The 21,601-nt window shown below is 41.4% G+C and overlaps 1 protein-coding gene across 1 annotated transcript in view; it reads left to right on the plus strand.

Annotated features, from left to right (window-relative positions):
* Positions 1 to 273: 273 nt before the first annotated feature.
* Positions 274 to 21,601, plus strand: part of Plcl1 (phospholipase C like 1 (inactive)) — a 318,390-nt gene continuing 297,062 nt past the window's right edge. Inside the window, exon 1 of the mRNA XM_027396911.2 lies at positions 274 to 987. Within this exon, the coding sequence (XP_027252712.1) occupies positions 745 to 987 (243 nt within the window). The 5' untranslated portion in view covers positions 274 to 744. The remainder of the gene's footprint in view (positions 988 to 21,601) is intronic.

Below are 21,601 nucleotides of genomic sequence, written 5' to 3' on the forward strand. Positions count from 1 at the left end.
TGCTTTAGCATTTTTAAACTTCCTAAAATGTACTTTGAGTGCCTGAGGGTGCGCTCACTGGCGCGCGCACCCTCGCCTAGTACCGAGCGGGCGAGCGGGGCCGGGCGGGCAAGGAGCTCCAGAACACATTCCATTCTTCGCGCTCGGGGCACACCCCTCCGCAGTGAGGATTGGTCGAGCCGAACCCCCCCGGCGAGCCTCGGCTCCTGAGAGGTCCAGGCGCCTGCCAATCCCTACGGGCTGTCAAAACAAGTCTTCCCTCCGTGTCACAGGCGAGCGGAGTGGAGGCCGCCGCCGCCGCCGCACTTCCTGGGGCCGCCCGCGCGCGTCGGCGGGCAGGTGGCGGGTGACCCGTCTGCAGTCACCGCTCCGGCGGCGGCGCGCGTCCCAGCTCCGGAGGCTCCTGGCCGGGCGCCCGCCGCCTTTTGTCTGCGCCGAGCGGGCGTTTGCATCACGTCTCCTCCGGTACCTCCCGCTGCTTTTCTCCTGCTTCTCCCTCCCGCTCGCATCTTCTCCCCGCCCCCGCCGCCGGCCGGCTGACCTCCTGGACCACAGCCCGAGGACGCCTCTGCCTCCGCGATGTCTCCTCTCTACAAAGTTGCGGCTGCTGCTGCAGCCGCCGTCCGGCGCTGAGACAAAGTCCAGCGGGGCTTCCTCCCGGTGCCCGAGCGCACCCGTGCCAGGGGCTGGACACCCGGTGTCGGTCGTGCTGTCTCGCCGGGAGTCCCCGAAACGTGCTTGGCCATGGCTGAGGGCGCGGCTGGCAGGGAGGGTCCGGCGCCTCTCGACGCTGCCGGAGGCGAAGACGACCCCCGAGTCGCCGCCGACGCTGCCTCCGGGGACGCTGCACCCGCGGTCTCGGGTGGCCGGATGAGGGACCGTCGCAGCGGGGTCGCATTGCCAGGCGCTGCGGGAGCCCCCGGGGACAGCGAGGCCGGCCTCCTGGAGGCTGCACGAGCGACCCCCAGACGCAGCAGCATCATCAAGGTAAGCGGAGCCGCAGCAGCCCAGAGCATGGGTGTGGGTGTTGGGGAGATAGGGGACCCCGGCAGGATGTTCATTGCCCCAGGCATAGCAGGCTGGGCATTGTTTTCTCCCACCTCTTTCACTGCCAAACCTTCCTGCCTAGTCCGGAGGTTCCCAGACTCAGCTCTTGGCCTTGAGAAGCAGAAGTGACTTCCCCTCTGACAGCCCGGGGAAAAGTTCCCCTCTGCGCTCTGCGCTTCTGCGGTTTTATGGATGCTTTCCCTCATTTTTTTCAGCGAGCTTCACAAACCGGTGGATGGGAGGAGGAAGGGAGAGGACTTGGGATAAATGCAGAGACCTGCGGGGTGGCTGTGCATTCTCCGGCCGAGGGCTGGCTTTTCCTGAACAGCAAAGGCAAAGCACAGCTTACTTTCAAGTGTGTGTGGGAAATCTCCCCCAGACACAAATGGTGCTGAAATCCTGAAAGGTTTGAACTTTGCAGGTAGGCAGGCAGAGTTTGCAGCGGACTCTGCAGCACAGAAAGGTTGAAGGAAGAGCTCAGAGTTTTCGCGCTGCAGAAAACACACATCCGGGAAAATGTTCCCAGACTCCCCTAGCACCCCTAGAAGATTTGCCTTTATCCATCTGCCAAGGAACTGAAAACCTTTCTTCGCCCCGATTTATTTCCACCTTCCACTTTGGACTTGTTTCCCTTGTTTGAAAGTTCATCTTTTGGGCGCATGACTTTGAAGTAAATTTTTTCAGGTAAGACCCCGGCACTGGCTCTGGAAGAGGGCCTCTTAGTGTAGATCCATGTGATTACTGCGTACATGTGAGATTAAAGTAGACCAGTCAGTGAGAATACATATCCATATGCGGATACACACAACACACCACAGACGACAGTGAACGAAGGGCTTGGAAGCAAGGACAGTGAGAGGACACTGACTTGCTGGGTAGGCTCATAGACTCAGAAAGCTTGCTTAGAGTTAAAGCAAGCAGCCACTGTGCAATGAGTGTCTTCTTTCCCAAGCTACCAGCACCGCAGTTTGTGCTCACATCCACCTAACTCCAAGCCCTATGCTTCCCCGCCCCCAAACATGGACCCATGGAAATTCCAAAGCTACAGGGAGATTTCTGTGTTAAAAGTGAATGGTAATTTCAAGTAACCTGTAGTAGTTTATTTTGTGGCCTTTTCATAATGTGCAAAGAGAATTATACTCTGGATGTAAATTTGGACAAAAGGGAAACAGCCCTCTTAATAATACAGAAATCATGTTGTCTCGAAACAATAGTATCATAATTAGGAAACAGGTACATTTGGATTATAAGCAATTGATCCTACATGAGGACCCGTGTGTAATAAGGTAGGCACTGTAGTTTAAAATACATGACGATAAAAGCAGTGGTTCTTTATAATGATGTGAAAAATACATGTCACGAAGTATAAGGACTATGCAAATTCTTGCAGCAAGTTTATCACTCTGAAATTGCTCTGTGCTGCCAGGTGTGCTTCTGCAGTTTTGAAATCCTAGGGATGTAGTCATGCAAGCTTGGGACTTGGCACTCCGGAGGTTGACACAGGAGGATCTTCCTTTTCAAATGTAGCCTCCTGTACACAGCCATACCTGGTCTCAAAATAAACAAGGCCCGACCCCAGACTATATGAATGGCATGCAGTTTATGTTCTCATAAGGGTTATCACTGAGTAATAGTGCCTCTTTTGCTTTGAAGTTTGTTTTGGTGACAAAAAGGAAGATAGCAGAGTATTACATTTTCTCCATTTAATGGTGAATTACACACTCAATAAATGGTCTTTAAAATTAAAGATATTGCAAAATTAGAGGAACTATTTTAAATTAGATTTATTTGAAAAAATAAACATAGACTTAAAACAATTAAACATTTCAAAGGAGTGTGAAAGGTAGGACTTTTTGCTATTCTACACTTCCACTTACATAGCCAACCCTATAGCTATTAATATTTTCTTATGCATCCTTCCAAAATAGTCCAGTCACTTGTAGGCATATGTATCTATAGCTATGTTAACTGTTGAGGCCCTAAATATGTACAATGAATTTTGGCTAGAATTATATTGGCTTCATACCTTCAAATTTGTATCTAACATTTTTGATGCCTAGAGGATTGACTAAGGTTAAAGTTCAGGTCTGGTAACTGGTAGGTGGCAGTTGTTGGGATTTGTCCCCAGTGGTCTTCCTTTTCTTCTTAGGAGCAAGAGGCAGGTAGGTTCTATTCCAATCTTTCAGAGGTCAAGAATATTTTTATTTAGATCTTGAATCTTTGATCACATGTCTTGGCTACTTTAATGTAGCAATGGTGAGAATTTCTAAAAAGGCATACAAAATGTGTGTTAGTTTTTGTCATTATGATAATTAGAAATACCAAAGGAGGAAAGATTCACTTTGGCTCATGGTTTCAGAGATTTCAGTCCATGATCACTGTCTATGTTCACAAGGCAGCACACCATAGCATGAGAGCATAGTGCGCAATAGCTGTTCACTTTATGGTGGCCAGGAGGCAGAGGGAAGGAGGGACCGAGGACAAGGCTAACATTTTAAGGAAAGTGATTTATTTCCTGCAACAGGGCCTCAGCTCCTACTTCTTACTGCACCCCAATAATTCCATGAAATTATGACTTCTTTTCAGGTTGACTTAGATTATTGGTTTTAATTATCATAATGCTAATTCTCTATTAGCATGAATATTATATCAGAATAATGCATTCCTCTATCCTGCCAGAAAACAGACTTCCTTGTATATTAATTACAAGAATATTTTCAGTTAATTTGCCTTTCCTAATTTGAAAACATGTGTATAGCTGAGAAAACAATTTCCTTCTGAGCTGATGGAAACAATTACACTGTTTATCTGTACTCATCACCACTAAGTCTTTCTACTGCCTTTGAGGTTTTTCCTTTATACTCTCAGGCTTAGTTTTTTCTTTTAATACCATAAGAATTTAGCTGGATTCTCTGTAGTCCATTTACTTTTTTTCCTATATGGTTATTTTCTAAAGAACTTCCATTGATAAATGCTTCATTTTTTGCTAATTGTATATAATATACCTTAATATTCATTGAGTCTATCTTGTTTTCTTCTTGATATGTGATTTAAGATGAAAAGTTAGAAAAATGCTAACAGCTAAATATCTAATATTAATGTATTGTTTTTGTATTTGAATATATTTATAATGAAGAAATTAGATTGCTTATCTAGTATTTGGTGTCAATATCCTAATACTTAAAATATGTATCATTTTAAATTGTAGTCAATAGCCCCATAACTATAATATTGTAGAAATAAGAAACAGTGTAGCCTTTTCTTTTTATTAGATAATGGGAACTGAGATACATACATATTTTGAAAGCAATTCATTTCAGTGCCAATGACATATTGATGATTTCTTCTTTTGTCTATTTTCTTTTGATTCTAAGTATATAGAGCCCAGGCAAGGAAGAGCAGACTCTTACATCCATTTCACTACATGGCATGTTGGATGAAGGTCGGTGTTAGGAATGAGGATCTGAAACACACAACAAAGCATCAAAAGGAATGATTAATATTGCTGTTGTCCATGCCTCATTAACGTGTTACCATGGCCTGCCTTACCCTATCTGGTTTTGCGAGCTGTAACCTCCAAGTTGCACCTTGGGTACCAGTTGACTCATGACAAAATTATGACTCATCAGATAGGCAAAGACAATTAAATTTGTATTAAGTGTTTTCTACTGTGTCTTAAATACCAAAGTACCTGTCATACATTTCATATTCTCACAGCTAGTCCTCTCCCATACGGGAGATATGGAGAGACCCAAGTCAAGGCAGAGTCAGGGTTCAAAGCCATGTCTGCTTAACACCCATGTTATCATGCAGGTCCTCAGACACAGGAAGCTCACAATTCAACACTTCCTTAGGTTAGAAACAAGTTGAATACATGAAGATTCTGAATTTTGGGCTTGTAGGTTGCGTTGTCCCTTCTCTATCTTCTGTCTCCAGTTTAGGATATCTGGAGCTCCATGGCTCAGGAAGGGGATAACAGCCCTTCCTGCCTTTGGTAGTTTTGTTAGGCCCATACTGTGTGTGAACAGGCAGTTTGGCTGGTGTTGTACTGGCTAATGGAGTTCACTTGGCAACGTGTGGCACTCGAACCTCTGCATGGTGTCAATTTTGAAGCTCATACCTGTTTTACCCTAGGCCCACTTCTTTCCTGTGTCCCTAAACACAAAGGAGTTTTGAGAAGAATTGTATTTTCTTTAGGTTGAGATATAGAGGGACAGACACCTGGCATGATGAATATATAGTATTATAGGGGAGTGAGATGAAAAGGATATCAATTGGAGCTCTGAACATTTTGTTTTTTTTTTTTTTGTTTTTTTGTTTTGTTTTGTTTTTCAAGACAGGGTTTCTCTGTGTGGCTTTGGAGGCTGTGGAACTTGCTCTGTAGATCAGGCTGGCCTCGAACTCACAGAGATCCACTTGCCTCTGCTTCCTGAGTGCTGGGATTAAAGGTACGTTCCACCATTGCTCGGCCTGAACATTATTTTTATAGACAGTTATAATGTGAAATTAAATGGCTTATAATTTTTAGGCATGCCAGAGCTATATATGCTTTTGCAGACTATCCTGGGAATCAATCAACATATAGACTTTTTTTTTTGTTCCTGTATTGATGTCCTGGTTAGTCTATGTCACCTTGATACTAGCTACAGTTATCTGAAAGGAAGAAACCTCAATTGCGAAAATGCCTCCAGAGGATCCAGCTGTAAGGCACTTCCTTCATTAGTGGGGGAAGGCTCATCCCATTGTGGGTATTTCCATCCCTGGGCTGGAGGTCCGGAGTTCTATAAGAAAGCAGGCTGAGCAAGCCCTGGGGAGCAAGCCAGTAAACAGCACCTCTCTATGGCTTCTGTATCAGTTCCTGCCTCCAGGTTTCTGCCCTGCTTGAGTTCCTGGCCTGAATTTCTTTAATGATGAACATTGTTGTAAAAGAGTAAGCTGAATAAATCTTTTCTTCCTCAAGTTGCTTTGGTCATGGTGTTTTATCACACCAATAGTAACCCTAACTAAGACAACTGATGTGTATTAAAATCTTTAAATAACAAACTGATGGTGGGATTTTAAAGAAAAAATATCTGACAATTCATAGGAGCTGACCAGCCTTGCTATGAGGATAGCTGTTAGCATGCCATGGCATTCAGGGTTCCACAGGGGGTTTGCTCACTGAACTGTGAGCCAGCTGTACATGTAGATGACTCCCTTAGGTGGCTTTGTCTAACTATCCCAACAACTTCAATCACAATGCTTATTTTCTCCGAAATTGCCCTAGAAGTATGATCACATTTCACCTTCAAAGTGGTTTCTTCTTTCAGTGCTTTTCTGGTGTGACTTTTAATAACACCTTTTGAGAGAATGAAGAATAAAATCCTAGTTAAAATACCTTGTTATATTTTGATGAAAGGTTTTAGATGTGCCTGTTAACCAATGTTTGTTATAAGTCTTAGGATTTACAGATTTGCATTTCTTTTTGGAGATTATATTCACAATTAAAGAATAGAATCCAATTACATAGCCACTGAAGAGTTAAACTCATTTTGTGATTACCTCTGAATAGTTGTCCCAACCCTTCTCTTTTACAATGAAGAAAACAGGCAATTAAATTTTTTACAGTAAAATGTCAACTGAACATTTATTGCCAAATAACACCCCAGGCACAGCAGGGCATTATGAAAAGACATCAGGAGACAGCCGCGACATAGCTTGGTGCTACTGAACAAACAAGCCATTAGGTGCTTATGGGTAATGCTACAGCAACTGATCAGGCCGTGAATGGCCAGGGAGGAGCCCAATGAATTGAATCACCTTCCCAGCATCTCTGTTTAGCTTTATAATATCTTGAATATTACAATAATCCCATATTCAAGCCTAACATCCAAATTGCCATAGTCATAACATTATATATTTGAAAACTGTCTGTTTTTAAATGACTAAAAGTGGCTTGGGGTCATGGTGGCTTCTTGAACTCGACTTTGTGATTCTACCACTGAGTGAACTATTGGTTAGAAATGAGGACTGGGAGTCATTGAATTGGACTTTCAGTGTAAATCTAAGGTAATGCAACAATAAATCTTTTTATAGTGAAATATGTCAGCTTTGCAAAATCTTATGTTTTGACAGATGTTTTAATCATATAATACAAGACTTGTTTGGAGTTTCAGTGAACTTACTCACCTCTGTGTCACACTTCATCTTTGCAATCCTGTTTTCACAATGAGACACAACTGAGCTTACTTTAACTAATGATTGATTACCTTATGCAAATAATAACGATAATAATAACCAAGGGCCAAATTCTGTATAACATTTTGCCTTGTGTAAGTATTGCCTGGGTATTGTACTTTAGTAAACACCAATGGCAACAAGATTCTAGTATGACAGTATTGGAATTGTCTCTAGGATTTAAAATTAAAATAAAAAAAATTTTATTTGTAATGTCTTGTGTGGGTATGTTTAAGAGAGTCATTATCTGCTTTATTTTGAATAGTATCATTTTAACTTATTTGTGATCACGCTAGCATTATTTTGAGAAAAGCAGGATTCCATATGTGAGTAGAAAAGAGCCATTGTTTATATCATCATTATCTCTCCAGGAAGAACAATTTTGAAAACAATCCAATCCATCCCAAACATAAAAACTAAACTGTTCAGTCAGTGCACCGAGTTTTTTTTTTTGGTGTTTTTGAGTTTGTATTTATAGATTATGAAAGTGTGTATCGATTTCTTTTCTTTTTGTTGTAGTATCAGAGATGGAGCTGAGTGTCTCAGCCAATGAGCTATGTCACAGCCCGAGGCTATAGCTATGATAGGCAAGGAGATTGTATTTGTCCTTAACTGTACAACTTTGTATTAAAGTTCAAAATACCTTGGCAAGATAACATCTGTTTCGTTCATTCTTTTATGTTGACCTTTCCCAAGAGCCTTTTAAAATATGCTAATCCTGGATGAAGCTTGGACTCAGCCCAGAAAGTATGTTCAAGTCAGCCAGCTTGTACTTTTTGTATGGTATGAGATCCTGATTAGATGTGCTGAGACTGTGTTGTAACAGAGAGTTTGGGGAACCAGAGATACTCAGATTCAAAGCACTTCTCTATGTGACGTCATGGGAGACAAATGGCCAAAGAAGACAAAAAGAGACACAAGAACATTTATGCTTAGCTGCGACCCAACCTTATTGTGGGCAATTTTTCCTAAGCCTAAGTGATTTCAAACTAAAGTGGGAGAGGAGCCTGTGTGGTTAAAGCCCAGACATTCTCTAATGCCTAATGGCTGGTGACAAGTGTGATACTCAGATACCCGCTGACCAGGTCCAGAGGGAGCCATGGTCTTCCATGGCTCAGAATGAGTCAGGGCCAGGCTCTGGCCAGGGGCATTTTTATCAGAAGAATGACTTGTCCTTCTCCCTTTCAGTCCATCTACAGTGTTGGGCTGAGCAGAGAGATACCACATGTGTGCCCTGATGTCTCTCTCCCTTGGGATGTCACCACGTAACATACAGTTCAGCCAGTGACCTCAAATGGGCAGTTTCTCATTTATTGATCAAGAGTAAATTTTGGAAAAGGGGATAGGGCCTTGCTCTAAGGGAATGGTACCTTTTGCTCCCCCTAGAGGTTTTCATACAAGATGCAAAATCATTTTTAGCTTTTGGTGAAGTCCAGTTTTGAGATATTTTGGAGTTATTGATTCTGAACCACAATTAAATAGTACATATTTGGAAATGCTATCAATAATTAAACGGTTTTCACTTTTTAAATATAATTGACAAAACACAGTAATATCTTGAATAAGCTATCCTACTGAGACATTTTCTCTATAATAATAGAAAATACTTATATAATACTTACTCTTTGAGTCTGGCATTGTTTTGAGCACTTAATGTGTATCAGGTAATTTATTTCTCACAATAACCATATGGAATTGTTATTATTATCATATCAGTGTTTACAGATGAGATGTTAAGTGACTTCTGCAAGGTCTCACAGGGCTAATAAATGCAGAGCCAGGGGAAGAGCTCAAACTTCTACAGAAATCCACCTGCCTCTGCCTCCACCTCCCAAGCGCTGGGACTAATAGTTTGTGTCACCACTCCTGGCTGCTTCAGCACTTTCTGCTATATATCCCCCTAAATAATATTGATTAAACCTTAGCTGGTGTGCATGAAAGAGCAGTTTTGAAAACGTTGTTAGCTTGCACACGAAGCTCACCTGACAGATCAAGAAGAAAACGTCCTGTAGACAGTTTTAGGGCATTCTTCTCAGGTTATTTGGACACATCTTTCGCCCTTGTGTTTATGACCTTTCTCATGAAATGTCGATGATTTTACATTCCCATGGTGTTTCATTTTTCCTGGAGAGGACTGGGCCTCCTGGTAGTATACGTTTGCTTCTTGATAAAATGTAGCATCAAGCAGTAGTTTATGATACATTTTTTGAATAAATTAGACATGCAAAAGACAGACTATTACTCATTGAAAATTGATATGATAATTTTGAGTTTGATAGTTTTGTGTTTCATGAATAAATCCGTAAGGAGTGTTTGAGTTCCCAATCGATGGAAATTGTCATTTTCTTGAAAAGTGGAAATGATGTTGTATAATTGGGATCTCCCCCTGTCATCTCCGAGGAAAGCATAGTACCTCACACATAGGAGGAACTCTGAATATTTGAGGAATTTATTAAACTGATAGTCTGCCCGGTCACTTAATGCTTTTTGTCTTGGTAAAGAAGTTCTGAAGTCATTGGATGGGAAAGCAGAGATAAAGTCTACTTTACTGTGTTAAAAGTAATCTGTACTGGAGACACTATGCTGTGTGGAGACACTGTGCTGTGTGGAGAACTGTGCTATGTGGAGAACTGTGCTGTGTGGAGACACTGTGCTGTGTGGAGGATTGTGCTGTGTGGAGACACTGTGCTGTGTAGAGAACTGTGCTGTGTGGAGACACTGTGCTGTGTGGAGACACTGTGCTGTGTGGAGACACTGTGCTGTGTGGAGACACTGTGCTGTGTGGAGGCACTGTGCTGTGTGGAGATACTGTGCTGTGTGGAGGACTGTGCTGTGTGGAGACACTGTGCTATATGGAGACACTATGCTGTGTGGAGATACTGTGCTGTGTGGAGATACTGTGCTGTGTGGAGACACTTTGCTGTGTGGAGATACTGTGTTATGTGGAGAACTGTGCTATGTGGAGACAGTATGCTGTGTGGAGAACTGTGCTGTGTGGAGATACTGTGCTGTGCAGAGATACTGTGCTATGTGGAGACAGTATGCTGTGTGGAGAACTGTGCTGTGTGGAGATACTGTGCTGTGCAGAGATACTGTGCTGTGACCAAGTGGTACAAAGGGGTTTCTTCCCATCGTTTGGAGCCTGTGGTTGTCTAAAGCCTAGTAGTTCCCTTCAGATATCTGTGTGCCAGCTTTAGTTATCTATCTGCAGTTATGTTGGATTATTAAAAGGTGCAGAAGAGTTCTCCCTCATTGCAGGTTTTGTACAGTAACATATTTGGTTACATTTTCTTAAAGCGGATTAATTTTCTTCTAAAGAAAACTTCCACAAAATGTTTGGAACTTACAAAAATATTTTTAAACTAATATTTCCTGCTGTGCTATTAGTATGAGGTCAAGCCAGTCTTGCAATAAATGCATTTATGTTTTCCACAGACATTTGAAATCAGTAACAAGCAGCCTTTTTTGTTTTATTTGAAACTGGGTCTCATCGTGTAGGCCTGGCTGTCAAGGCTGGCCTTGAACTCACAGAGATCTGTCGCCTCTGCCTCTTAATTGCTGAGATTAAAGGCATGTGCTGCCACATCCTGCCCAATGGGTAACCATTTGATTCACAGTTTTCCATTTTATAGCCCAGGTGATAATTTGCATCCAAAGGCATATTCATTAGAAAAATAAGCAGCTGGGTGGTGGACAGTCACACAGCAGTCTAACTTCACCAGCAGATGAGTTGGTGAGAGGAGAATGAAGGGTCAGGCATGCTGGAGGGTAGTGGGTCAGATGGAACAGAAGAAAGCGTCAATAAGTGTTTCTCAATAAGTGTTTCTTTACATGGCTCATTGTGCAGAATTAGAAATTCAGGGGTTAACTTGTTATGGATTTTGATAGCTTTTGGTTCTTTGTAGTGCATTTTAATCTCATTTTAATGCATTCATTTCTCTTCAAAATGTCTTAAAATTATTTTATTTATTATTGATATTTTGGTGTGTGTGTGTGTGTGTGTGTGTGTGTGTGTGTGTGTGTGTGTGTGTGTATGCAGGTAGGTGTGTGCCACAGTGTACATATAGAGGCCAGAGGACAACTTTTCTCTTTTTCCTGTGGATTCTGGGAGTTGAATTCATATCTTCAGGCCTGGAAGGCAAACACTTCTACTTGCTGAACTATCTCACTTACAAATAGCACATTTAACTACAACTGTTAGAGACAAAGATAGTTAAGTTTAGAGACCTTTGGGAGGGGGAGAGAGAGGGTCGTTCTGACTGTTGGTATTAGTAATAAGCTTTGTCTGCTTTTTTATTTTCTTAGCCCTAGCCCTAGGAAACGCCAAAGGGAGTCTCCGTGGTTGCAACCTCAGCATGACAGTTTAATCAATATACAGGATTGGGTTTTGGCAAACATGTCATCACACAAATTGTTGCAATAAGTTAGAAGTATGTGCTGGAACTATCCATTGCAGTTTAAATAAAAGATTTGAGAAGCATGAGCTGCCATCAGCTCTCTTATTTGAGCCCCTTTACTGAGATGCAGCCTTCATGATTGCTCCTGCTGGTCCTCTTTCCTCCAGGCTAACTAAAAGGAGAACTGGGAGAGAGACAGTCTTGGAAAGAAAGCATGGCTCCCAAAGACAGCTTGCTTCTTCATCTTACCTCCTAAAGGGGATGGCTCACGATTCTTGATGAGGTAGGAAGAGAAAGGACTCAAAGATTTTTTTTGTTTTGTTTTACCCAAGTAATTACATTAAAAAATAAAGCTGGATGCAGCCTATCTATAATCCCATTGCGGAGAACATGGTGGTAGAAGCAAGTAGATATCCGGGGCTCACTGGCTAGCCAACTTAAGCAAATTGATGAGCTCACCATCCATGGAGAGACTGTCTCAGAATATAAGGCAAAGAGTGATGAAGACACCTGATGAACTCAACCTCTGACCTCCATATACATGTGCACACATGTGAGCCCCCACTCACATGCACACACCCACAAAATATGTAGATAAACCAATACACACATGCATAACACACTTTTTTTTTGAGATCAATCTTACTTATGGAATAAGGCTGCTTCAGCTTCCCGAGTGCTGGGATTATGGCTTGATCTACCATGCCTGGATTAAAAGACGATTTTTGAGTATAAGATGTGTTGGTTGTAGATTTCCAACAGTCCACATTTCTACCAAGTTCCCCTGTAAGCTGAGGCTGATGCTCATCTCTTCTCTGAGTGAGCAGACTGTCAGAGTCCTTGAGGCTATTTTGGATACCGAGAAAGGGAACACTAGATAGAATATGTCCAGGTCTCTCATTGTCTCATCCAGAGTGCCCCCAGGCCACCTGGGTAAAGGAACTCTACTAAGAACAAAGTGTGGTGGTTAAGATGACATGTTTTCCGTAGTCTCCAGTGGAGCTATTTTGGGTAGGTTTAGGAAGTGTGACTTTGCCAGAGGAAGTATGTCACTGGAGGTGGGCTTTGAGTTTCAGAAGCCATGTACCATTCCCAGGGCATTCTCTGCTTCCTGTTGACTGTTTAAAGCATGAGCTCTTGGATTGCTGCTCCAGTTAACCACTCCTGCCTGCTGAAATGCTGCCCTGCCATGATGGTAATGGACTCTTATCTCTTGGAACTGTATGCCCAAATAAACTCTTCTTAGTCATGGTGTTTTTTTCACTGCAATAGAACCCTAACTAGTTAGGACATGAGTAGGGATTAAAGAGGAATGGTAGAAAAAAAGATGAAGATCCACAGTACATCTCTAACACAGGAATAGTTAATGTGAAGAGAAGAAGGCTGTGGAGAACAAACAGCTCTACAGAGAACATTAGATGTCCATCTTACAGAGAGATTCAACCGGCTGTTGAGGGTTAACCTGAGGAACAGAGGAAGCCAGTCCAGTGGAGCCTGAAGTGTTCTTATGAGTTCCATGCTCTGAGAAGACCTGAGCTTTTCCTATCCCTTTTCAGCACAATCCTAAAAGGGAAGTATAGGCAGAAGAGAAAAGGAGAAGTGGGCAAAGTGGGCTCATTCTCTGCCACTATGACCACCCCCACAGGAGGACCTCTGTATCAACCACTACAACCACCCCCACAGGAGGACCTTCTGCTCCACTCACTACAACCACCCCCACGGGAGGACCTTGAGCTGAGCATCAAGTTGAAGCTTTAAAATGAACTGGACTGAGTTTTAAGGACTTAGAAGAGCCTTGTGATGACAGAGACAGAAACATGGAATTTGATGGAGTTATTGGTGGTAACTGGAATACACAGGCTAAAGGGGTTCTGACCTGGGCAGCTAGGGGATAGTCACACGTTTGTGTGCCCCAACAGCTTGAGACCTCTCAATTAACCAATTGCATTATTTCAGAATTAGAGAGATAGATGAGGACTTAGAGATCACTCTCAAATTCTATCCCTTTGTTTACTAAGTGTGGATGTCTGCCATCCCCTTTATGCTTCCAAAGAGACATTGTTTTAGATTATTTGTGGCAAATAAACAATTGAATTGTAATTATATGTGATATGATGGCTAGGTAGTAGAGATTTCTTTCAAGCATTTCCTATTATAGAAGAATAATGGACACTAACATTGTCAATCTCTTATATCAGTTCTCACTATAGTCTGGCAAGACATAACTTACCATTTTCACTTCACAGACAAGGAAGTCAAGGCTCTTAGAGGTCATGAAACTTATTCCTAGGTCTGGCAGCTATTAAATAGTGGTAGGGTATTGGGAGGCTGTGCTGATCAGAGGTTACAGTCTACCATAACTTGGAAGCTTTCCCTAAGCACCACAACATGGAGGACTCCCAGCCCCCCTACCCCCACCACACAGCAAAAGCTTCCTGTTTTCTACCTAGCTTTACTTTGAGGATGTCCCTGGAGGATGTCTCTAGGCCCAGGATACTTGACTTATCTCACAGGTGACCCTTGACACAGTTCCCTGCAAACACTCTTCCCCTGATGACCCACATGGTAATTAGGCAAATGCTCTAGCCATTTTGATAGGACCCTACTGTCACATACAAGCCTTGTGATAGGAATGTGCTACTTAATGCAAATTAGGGTTTGTCCCCAGGCTCCCTAATCCTATATATTCCTTATACTCTGGAATAAAGCTGAGCTGATTCACTGAAGTCTGTCTCCCTGAGGACTGTCTCTGTTTTATCCACAGCCACCCTAACCCTGCTCCCCCCTTCTGCTCCCTCCACCCTCATAGACCAATGCAGCCAATCATCCAGAGGAAGAAGCAGAGCTACAGTGGGGAACTAGGAAAGCCAGTTTTTTACTTAAAAAAAAAAAAAAAGGAAAAGAACTATCTTGCAATGTTTTTAGCCCTGGTATCATAAAACAAAACAAAACAAACTAGTGAACTACAAATCCACAGAATCAAAGATTTTATTACATGGTGGGAATGAAGCTAGTAGGGAAAGTGTTCAAAATTGTTCAACTTGCACTGTTTCTACCTTAGCAACCACTTAGCCCAGGGCCTGTGTGTTATTTAAGTTGGAAGTCACAGGGATGTAGGGATCACCAGTGGGGCTGAGGACTGGTTCCAGCACACTCAACTGAGGATTGGGGAAAACTATTGTTAGAAATGCAAAGTATTGGTTTCATATCGTAGCTGTAACAAAACACTGCAACCTTGGTGACTTACAACTGCGTGCATTCATTTTCTCACATTTCTAGAGTTACAATTGAATTCCTATGTGTATTGGTGATGTAATGGGTTTCCAGCCTATGTGGCAATTCGAGATACTAAAACAGGAATACAGTATCACAAATAATTAAGTTTTCATTTGTGTGAACATCGTTAGATGCTCAGAGAAAGAGGGAGAGAAAAAAACTTCTCTCCACTGATATTGGAGAATGCCAGCTACAAATGTTGAGGGTTTAGTGTTATTAACGAAGACAAAAAGTTGGAATTATAATTTTAAAATCTCTGGATGTAAATAATATACATTTATTTATGTAAAATGAAGACCTTGTACTGGATTTTTTTTTTCTCTTTTGAACTTTAGGAAGAATCTGGGGAAAGTCAAACTGTGATTTAAGTTCTTTACTGGCAATTGAGCATAATGCGGCTTTTATGCTGCTAGGTCTTACTGTGTCATATAGATATAGACTGCAATTGCATATAATTGGTGAACTAAATAGATACCCAGGCAAGAATAATATAGGATGCTTTGAGTAACCATTGTGTGCCAAGCACTGTGTGTGAAAGAAATCAGCAGTGACTATGTTAGGCGAGCCATTGAAAATCACTTTACAGTTAATTACATTAGGGTAGGGACTCTGTAGGATCCCTCCAGATGTGTGAGATTGACTTTCTATCACCAGGGAGCAACCTCTCTCTTGAGTAATCTAACCTATTTTCATGCTGCTTTTGTTGCCTGAAACTGTTCTTATGTTGAGCACATTTCTTAGACAGTCATATTTCCACTTTTAGGAAACATAAAGAGTAAGTTTAAATTTTAGGTTACAGCTCTTGATGTATTTGAAGGGGATTATGTGGGTGTCTTCTCGATACTCCTATCACACTGATAACCTTTGGCAGTGTTGTCTCCCATGTTCTAGACACCACCTAAGCACTTTATGTGTGTTAACTTATATATTTCTTCCTATTCCCTACTCCATTCCATAGATTCACCTCATTGATGGAACAGACAGGATAAGTAACCTCCCCAGATTCACACCATAATTGAGTGGCTTGTTCTGATTTGTCTGTGTTTCGTGTTCCTAGACAGTAACATTGGCTGCTACACTAGGGTGACTGGTCCACCATCTGTTCTACACCCCTCCTTCTGTTTTGCAGATTCTATATCAGGAGAATTTTTCTTCTGGGGAAAAGTTACTATTCCATTGACAGAAGTTTGACAGTCTTGTGTTTGTATTCGAGAAACAATGCTTTTATATTTGAGAGGATTTGATAAATTGACCAAAGACATACTTGATCTGGATTTGATTTAATGTGTTAGGCCACCATACTATTCTTAAATAGGGAAGTAATTGTTTAAAAAAATCATTAAATGGAAGATTTTCTTAACCTTAAGAAATAATGTAAGATAAATTAGGGTTGCCTAGAAGGTCCTAAAATTAGGTGCTAGGTTCAAGAGGTGATTGATACTCACTGCCATTAAAGACTAGAATTGGGCAATAGGAACTGAGTGCTGACTTCATCCAGCTGGGTGATGCTGCTGCAAATGTGTTTGTTCTCTTTTACTTTCAGCCTCTGTAGCAGAATCCACCTCTTAGGGCTGTTGAGGGCAACAAATAAGAGATCCGGGTAGCAGTTGCTAGATGGTCACAATGTAGCCAATGAATACTAAGACTTGTTTTGAAGGATGGATTGTCAGGCCTTTTAGACATAAGAAGGAATCAAGAAACAAAAGTGCTTCTTAGGATTTTGATGGAGGGCTTTTGAGAGAAAGGTTTTTTTGGGATGGTGGGCATTGGTCACCATTGGTTTTTCTACTATCATTCTTGCAACATTATGGAAAAAATCAATGCAATCATAAATTACAAAAAAGAAAGATTTCCTTCCCTTTTAAAAAAGTTCTGTAAACCAACTAGCTCCTTCTTGACAAATACTTATACAGTTTTACTAGAGTTTGTTTAGGTTAGTCCAAAAGTATTTTCAATTTTCTTAAATTCTAGAGTCAAAAAGTTTTTTGTTTTGTGTTTTTGTTTTTTGTTTTTTTTTGAGACAGGGTTTCTCTGTGTAGCTTTGGAGCCTATCCTGGCACTCATTCTGGAGACCAGGCTGGCCTCGAACTCACAGAGATCCATCTGCCTCTGCCTCCCGAGTGCTGGTATTAAAGGCATGCACCACCAACTCCCAGCCCAAAAAGTTTTAAATTTATTATTGATCCATTAATTTGGTGAAAGAGCTTTAAATATTTATATATTTGATGCAGTTCTGTGCTCAGCTTTGATTAAATAATCTTGTCTAAAATTTCTTTTTCTTTTTTTTTCTTTTGGTTTTTCGAGACAAGGTTTCTCTGTGGCTTTTGGAAGCTGTCCTGGAACTAGCTCTTGTAGACCAGGCTGGTCTCGAACTCACATAGATACGTCTGCCTCTGTTGGGATAAAGGCATTCGATAGAACATAATATCTTTTGGGACTGGAGAGATGGCTCAGTGGTTAAGAGCACTGGCTGCTCTTCCAGAGGATCCACGTTCAATTCCTAGCACACACATGGCAGCTCACAACTGTCTATTACTCCAGTTGCAGGGGAACTGACACCTTCACCCCAATGCACATAAAGTTAAATAAATTATTTTTAAAAAAGAATATAATACTTTTCTAGCTTCAAGTTGATTGAAACTTTAGAAAAACACTTATCTTCTGATGGAATAGTTGCCTTATTAACTTGCCTAAATTGGTTATACCTTAGAATTTAACTGCATCTTTGAATGTTGCTTTATTTTTATTTTTTAAACTAGCAAAAGGCTTCTGCTGACTAATGGCCTCAGACTCCTTTTTCCCCCTTCCAATTTTGCTCCTTTTAGTAAAATTTGTGCCCATTTACAAAATGTGAATGAAAGCTTGGGTATTGTAAAAAAACGATGTCTGGCATAGGGTTTTAGCTATTCTTTTTCCTCTACTGCTAGGGCCTGAGCCCAGGGCCCTGTGCTTGCTCGGCAAGCACTTTTCTGCTGAGCTACATCCCTGGCTCTCAACTTGTTTGAGATTCTGTTTTCCTGACCAGTTTGGAAACTCTGTAAAAGCCAGAACTCTCTCAAACTGTTTGGTTTTGTGGCCAAGGGACAAGGGGCAGTGCCTTGTAAAGTTGGCAGCCTTAAATAAATAATGGCTGGGTTTAAAATAAATTCTTAATGATAAGGACTGATGCATAAAAATTGGCAGCTGTTACTTAATTATGAGTTACAATATGGATAAGGGTAAATGCTGCATGTTGTTTTCTTTCCTTTCCCCTCCTTTCCTGAAGCCCATGGAGCTTCCTTGTGGTCTGTTGTCTTAGGTGCTTGCCATCCACCCTGTTCCTGTGGGTGAGGGAGGGGTAACCCAGCAGGTGGAAGAGGTTCCTGAAGGATGAGAGTTTTTTATCCCTTTCTTTTAAACCATTGGTTTAAAGCAGCTTCTAGCTTCCCAGAGGAAAGAATCCGGAAAACCTTGGAATCTTGGCTAAAGTTCTCATGACAACCATTCACAGCTTTGGCCAGCACCGTTGTAGTAAGAACTAGAGACAACCAATGTGTTGCAGCCGAATGATACCAGGGCCACCCCACAGTAAATTTATCCTCTTGGGGCTAGTGTTCCTAAACATTTCCGGACTATAATCCTTTCATAGAACACCTAGCATCCTCTTAGCTCATCACTTATAACTGTGTTTTTTTCACAAAGCATAATAAATTAGAAATTATCCTGTAGACGTAAGGAAATTACTTTGTTTTTTTCTTTGTTAGTTTCACATCATCAGTTCTATGAAGGAAGGGAACACAGTTTAGATATTCATGAGTCACCTATAGCCCTTCGAAGTGTTAGATAAAAACTTAACTTACAACATTTTTTTTTGCACCTCCCTAATGGACCCTTGTTCCCTGTCAATGCAAACTACCATTGTTGGCTTCATAGTACTTATTATGAATTTAATCTTTGAGTGGGTAAACCTATTGGGGAGGTAAAAGGATTCATACTTGAAAATCTGATTTGAGATTCTTCAGTCTCATGTATCCTTCCTTCCTTCCTTCCTTCCTTGCTACCTTCCTTCCTTCCTTCCTTCCTTCCTTCCTTCCTTCCTTCCTTCCTATCTTCCTTCCCTTTCTTTCTTCCTTTTTTCCTGAGCATCATTCAGTTTCTTCATTGGTAAGATGGGCTAAGAGGATGCTACGTGTTCTTTCTATCTATCTATCTATCTATCTATCTATCTATCTATCTATCATCTATTATTTTGGTTTTTGAGACAGGATCTTGCTTGATAATCAGGCTGGCTTCAGACTCAGCCTATTGAGTGTTTAGATTGCAGGTCTGTGTTACCATACTGGGTACAAAGTTAGGTATTTTTTAAAAACAAATGTATTTTTGGAGTGTTTTGACTGCCTGTATATAAGTGTGCCTCTTGTGTGCCTGGTGTCTGCAGAGGCCAGAAGAGGTGTCTGATTCCCTAGAACTGAAGTTACAGATGGATATGAGCTGCCATGTTGGTGCCGGGAACCAAACCCAGATCCCCTGCAAGAGCAGCCAGTGCTCTGAACTGCTGAGTGTCTCTCCAGTCCTACAATGTGAATTGGATCCCTGTTCTGCATGTTTGCTATAAAGCCTGTAGATAAAGAGTTATATAAAGAGCTAAGGATGCAGTTCAGATGGTAAAGGGCTGGCCCTGGATTTGAAGCATTAACTGGGTGTAGTCTCACCTATAAGGAGATGGAAGCCAGACAATTGGGAGTTCAAGGTTATGCTTAGCTACATAGCTAGTTTGACGCCAATATGGACCTGTCTCAAAAACCAAACCAAACCAAAACCCTCAAACAATAATCTGTCTGTCCAAGTTTTGTGTGTATATATATGTATGCATGTATATGTCTGTGTATCTGTCTTTCACTTAAAAAAGGACTTTATAATTAATTTATCTACTATTAATAAAGTTGCCCATTGGCTAGCAATGGGGAGTCTACAAGTATATGAAAAATTTTACAACAATGTTTACATTTATCCTAATCACTCAGCCACATCACAATGAAATTTCATTGCTACCTCTTTCTCCCTTCCTCTTTTGTGATAAGATCTTGATATTTCACCCAGGATAACCTCCAACTGAAGATCATCCTGTCTCTACCTCCTGGAATTATACCACCATTCACAGAAACCACTGCCTTTGAACTATTCATGACATATATTTAGTCAAATTACTCTTCAGTTCTCTTAATAACCCAGGTCAATGTAGGTGAATATGTACTACGCCAGGCACTGTGCCCCACTCTGTCATCTATTTTTTTTTTTAATGCTTGCACTTCATATGCTATGAGTGAAATGAGAACTACATTATCTCCTTGGGCCATCTATATAGAGGAATTTCTTAGCTATGTAAGATTATATGAATAATTCAAATATTGAAAACTGAGTTTATACATATTAATGCATATGGTAGAGTGAGGAAGTGTGTAGGTCTTCTCTCCTGTTGTGCAGTGTTTTATGTTAAATCTTTAAGTATATACTCAATATTGTTTTTGGAGCCAAGGTCATTTAAAATTTGACTCTACTAACATTTTGGCAGTGCTCATCTTCTTTTTTTCTTTCTCCAAACTGTGATGCATTTGGCAAAGTTACTTTTATTGAACGATTCACTCATTCATCTGTTCACTGATGCTTCTCATATTTGTGACAAGATTGTTTTACAGTATAGGGAACAAAAGGCAAAATGGACACACTCTGCATCCAGTGTATCATAACTGTGTAGTTACACATAGAAAACAGGTGCTGTCACAGGAGTATACCTCTGACTACCATGGTAGATGCATGAATGTACTCAGGTTTGAGTAGCTGTCTGGTGGGTATTTCCAAGTCCTTGCATGTTCCTTCATCTTGTCCTTTGTGTTCTTAAGATTTACTTTTATTTGTGTGTGTGTGTGTGTGTGTGTGTGTGTGTGTGTGTGTGTGTATGTGTGTGTGGTTGCCACATGTGTGTAAGTGCCCACTGAAGCCAGAAGAGGGTGTTGGATCCCTTGGAGCTGGAGTTATAGGCCCTTGTGAGCTGCTCCGAATAGGTTCTGCACTGGGTTCTCTACCACTCAGGGAAGTGCTCTTAACTGCTGAGTCGTCTCCAGTTCCTGTTTTGTGATCTTCATCTCATCAATAGCACCACCATCCCTGCAGTTGGCATTGTAGCAACCTGGAACCCATCTTTTGTTCTTCTCTTGCCTATCACTCACATCTGCTGCCAGGTTCTGTCTCTGTTGATAGTGTTCATTTGCACTTGCTTCTGGCTATATCATCACTAGAGTACTTTCTTTACTGGCTATTTTGCTTCCAACCACTATCTTTTTCTTTATACAATCCCTAGAATAGGAGCTATAGTTTCAAAATGGCAAACCCTTACTACATCAGTTTGCAGCTTAAAAACTCTTTGATGACATCTTACTGCTAGGAATAAAGAAGAGATACCTCTCCATGGCCCATGGGACCCAGTCTAATGCATATCTTTCTGGCTCCACCCCTCACCTCTCACATCCTGTTTTATGCAACTACCTCATGCATAGAGCATAATGCCCTGCTGACAGCTGTCCAACATGTGTCAAACATTCAGTTTGCTTTCTTGGAAAGAACACAGCTGGAGAAAATGTTTCAGGAGTATTAAACAAGGAAATTGGAAGGAGAGACACTCAGAGTTG

Source organism: Cricetulus griseus, chromosome 2, assembly GCF_003668045.3.
Source record: "Cricetulus griseus strain 17A/GY chromosome 2, alternate assembly CriGri-PICRH-1.0, whole genome shotgun sequence".
Lineage (NCBI taxonomy): Eukaryota > Metazoa > Chordata > Mammalia > Rodentia > Cricetidae > Cricetulus > Cricetulus griseus.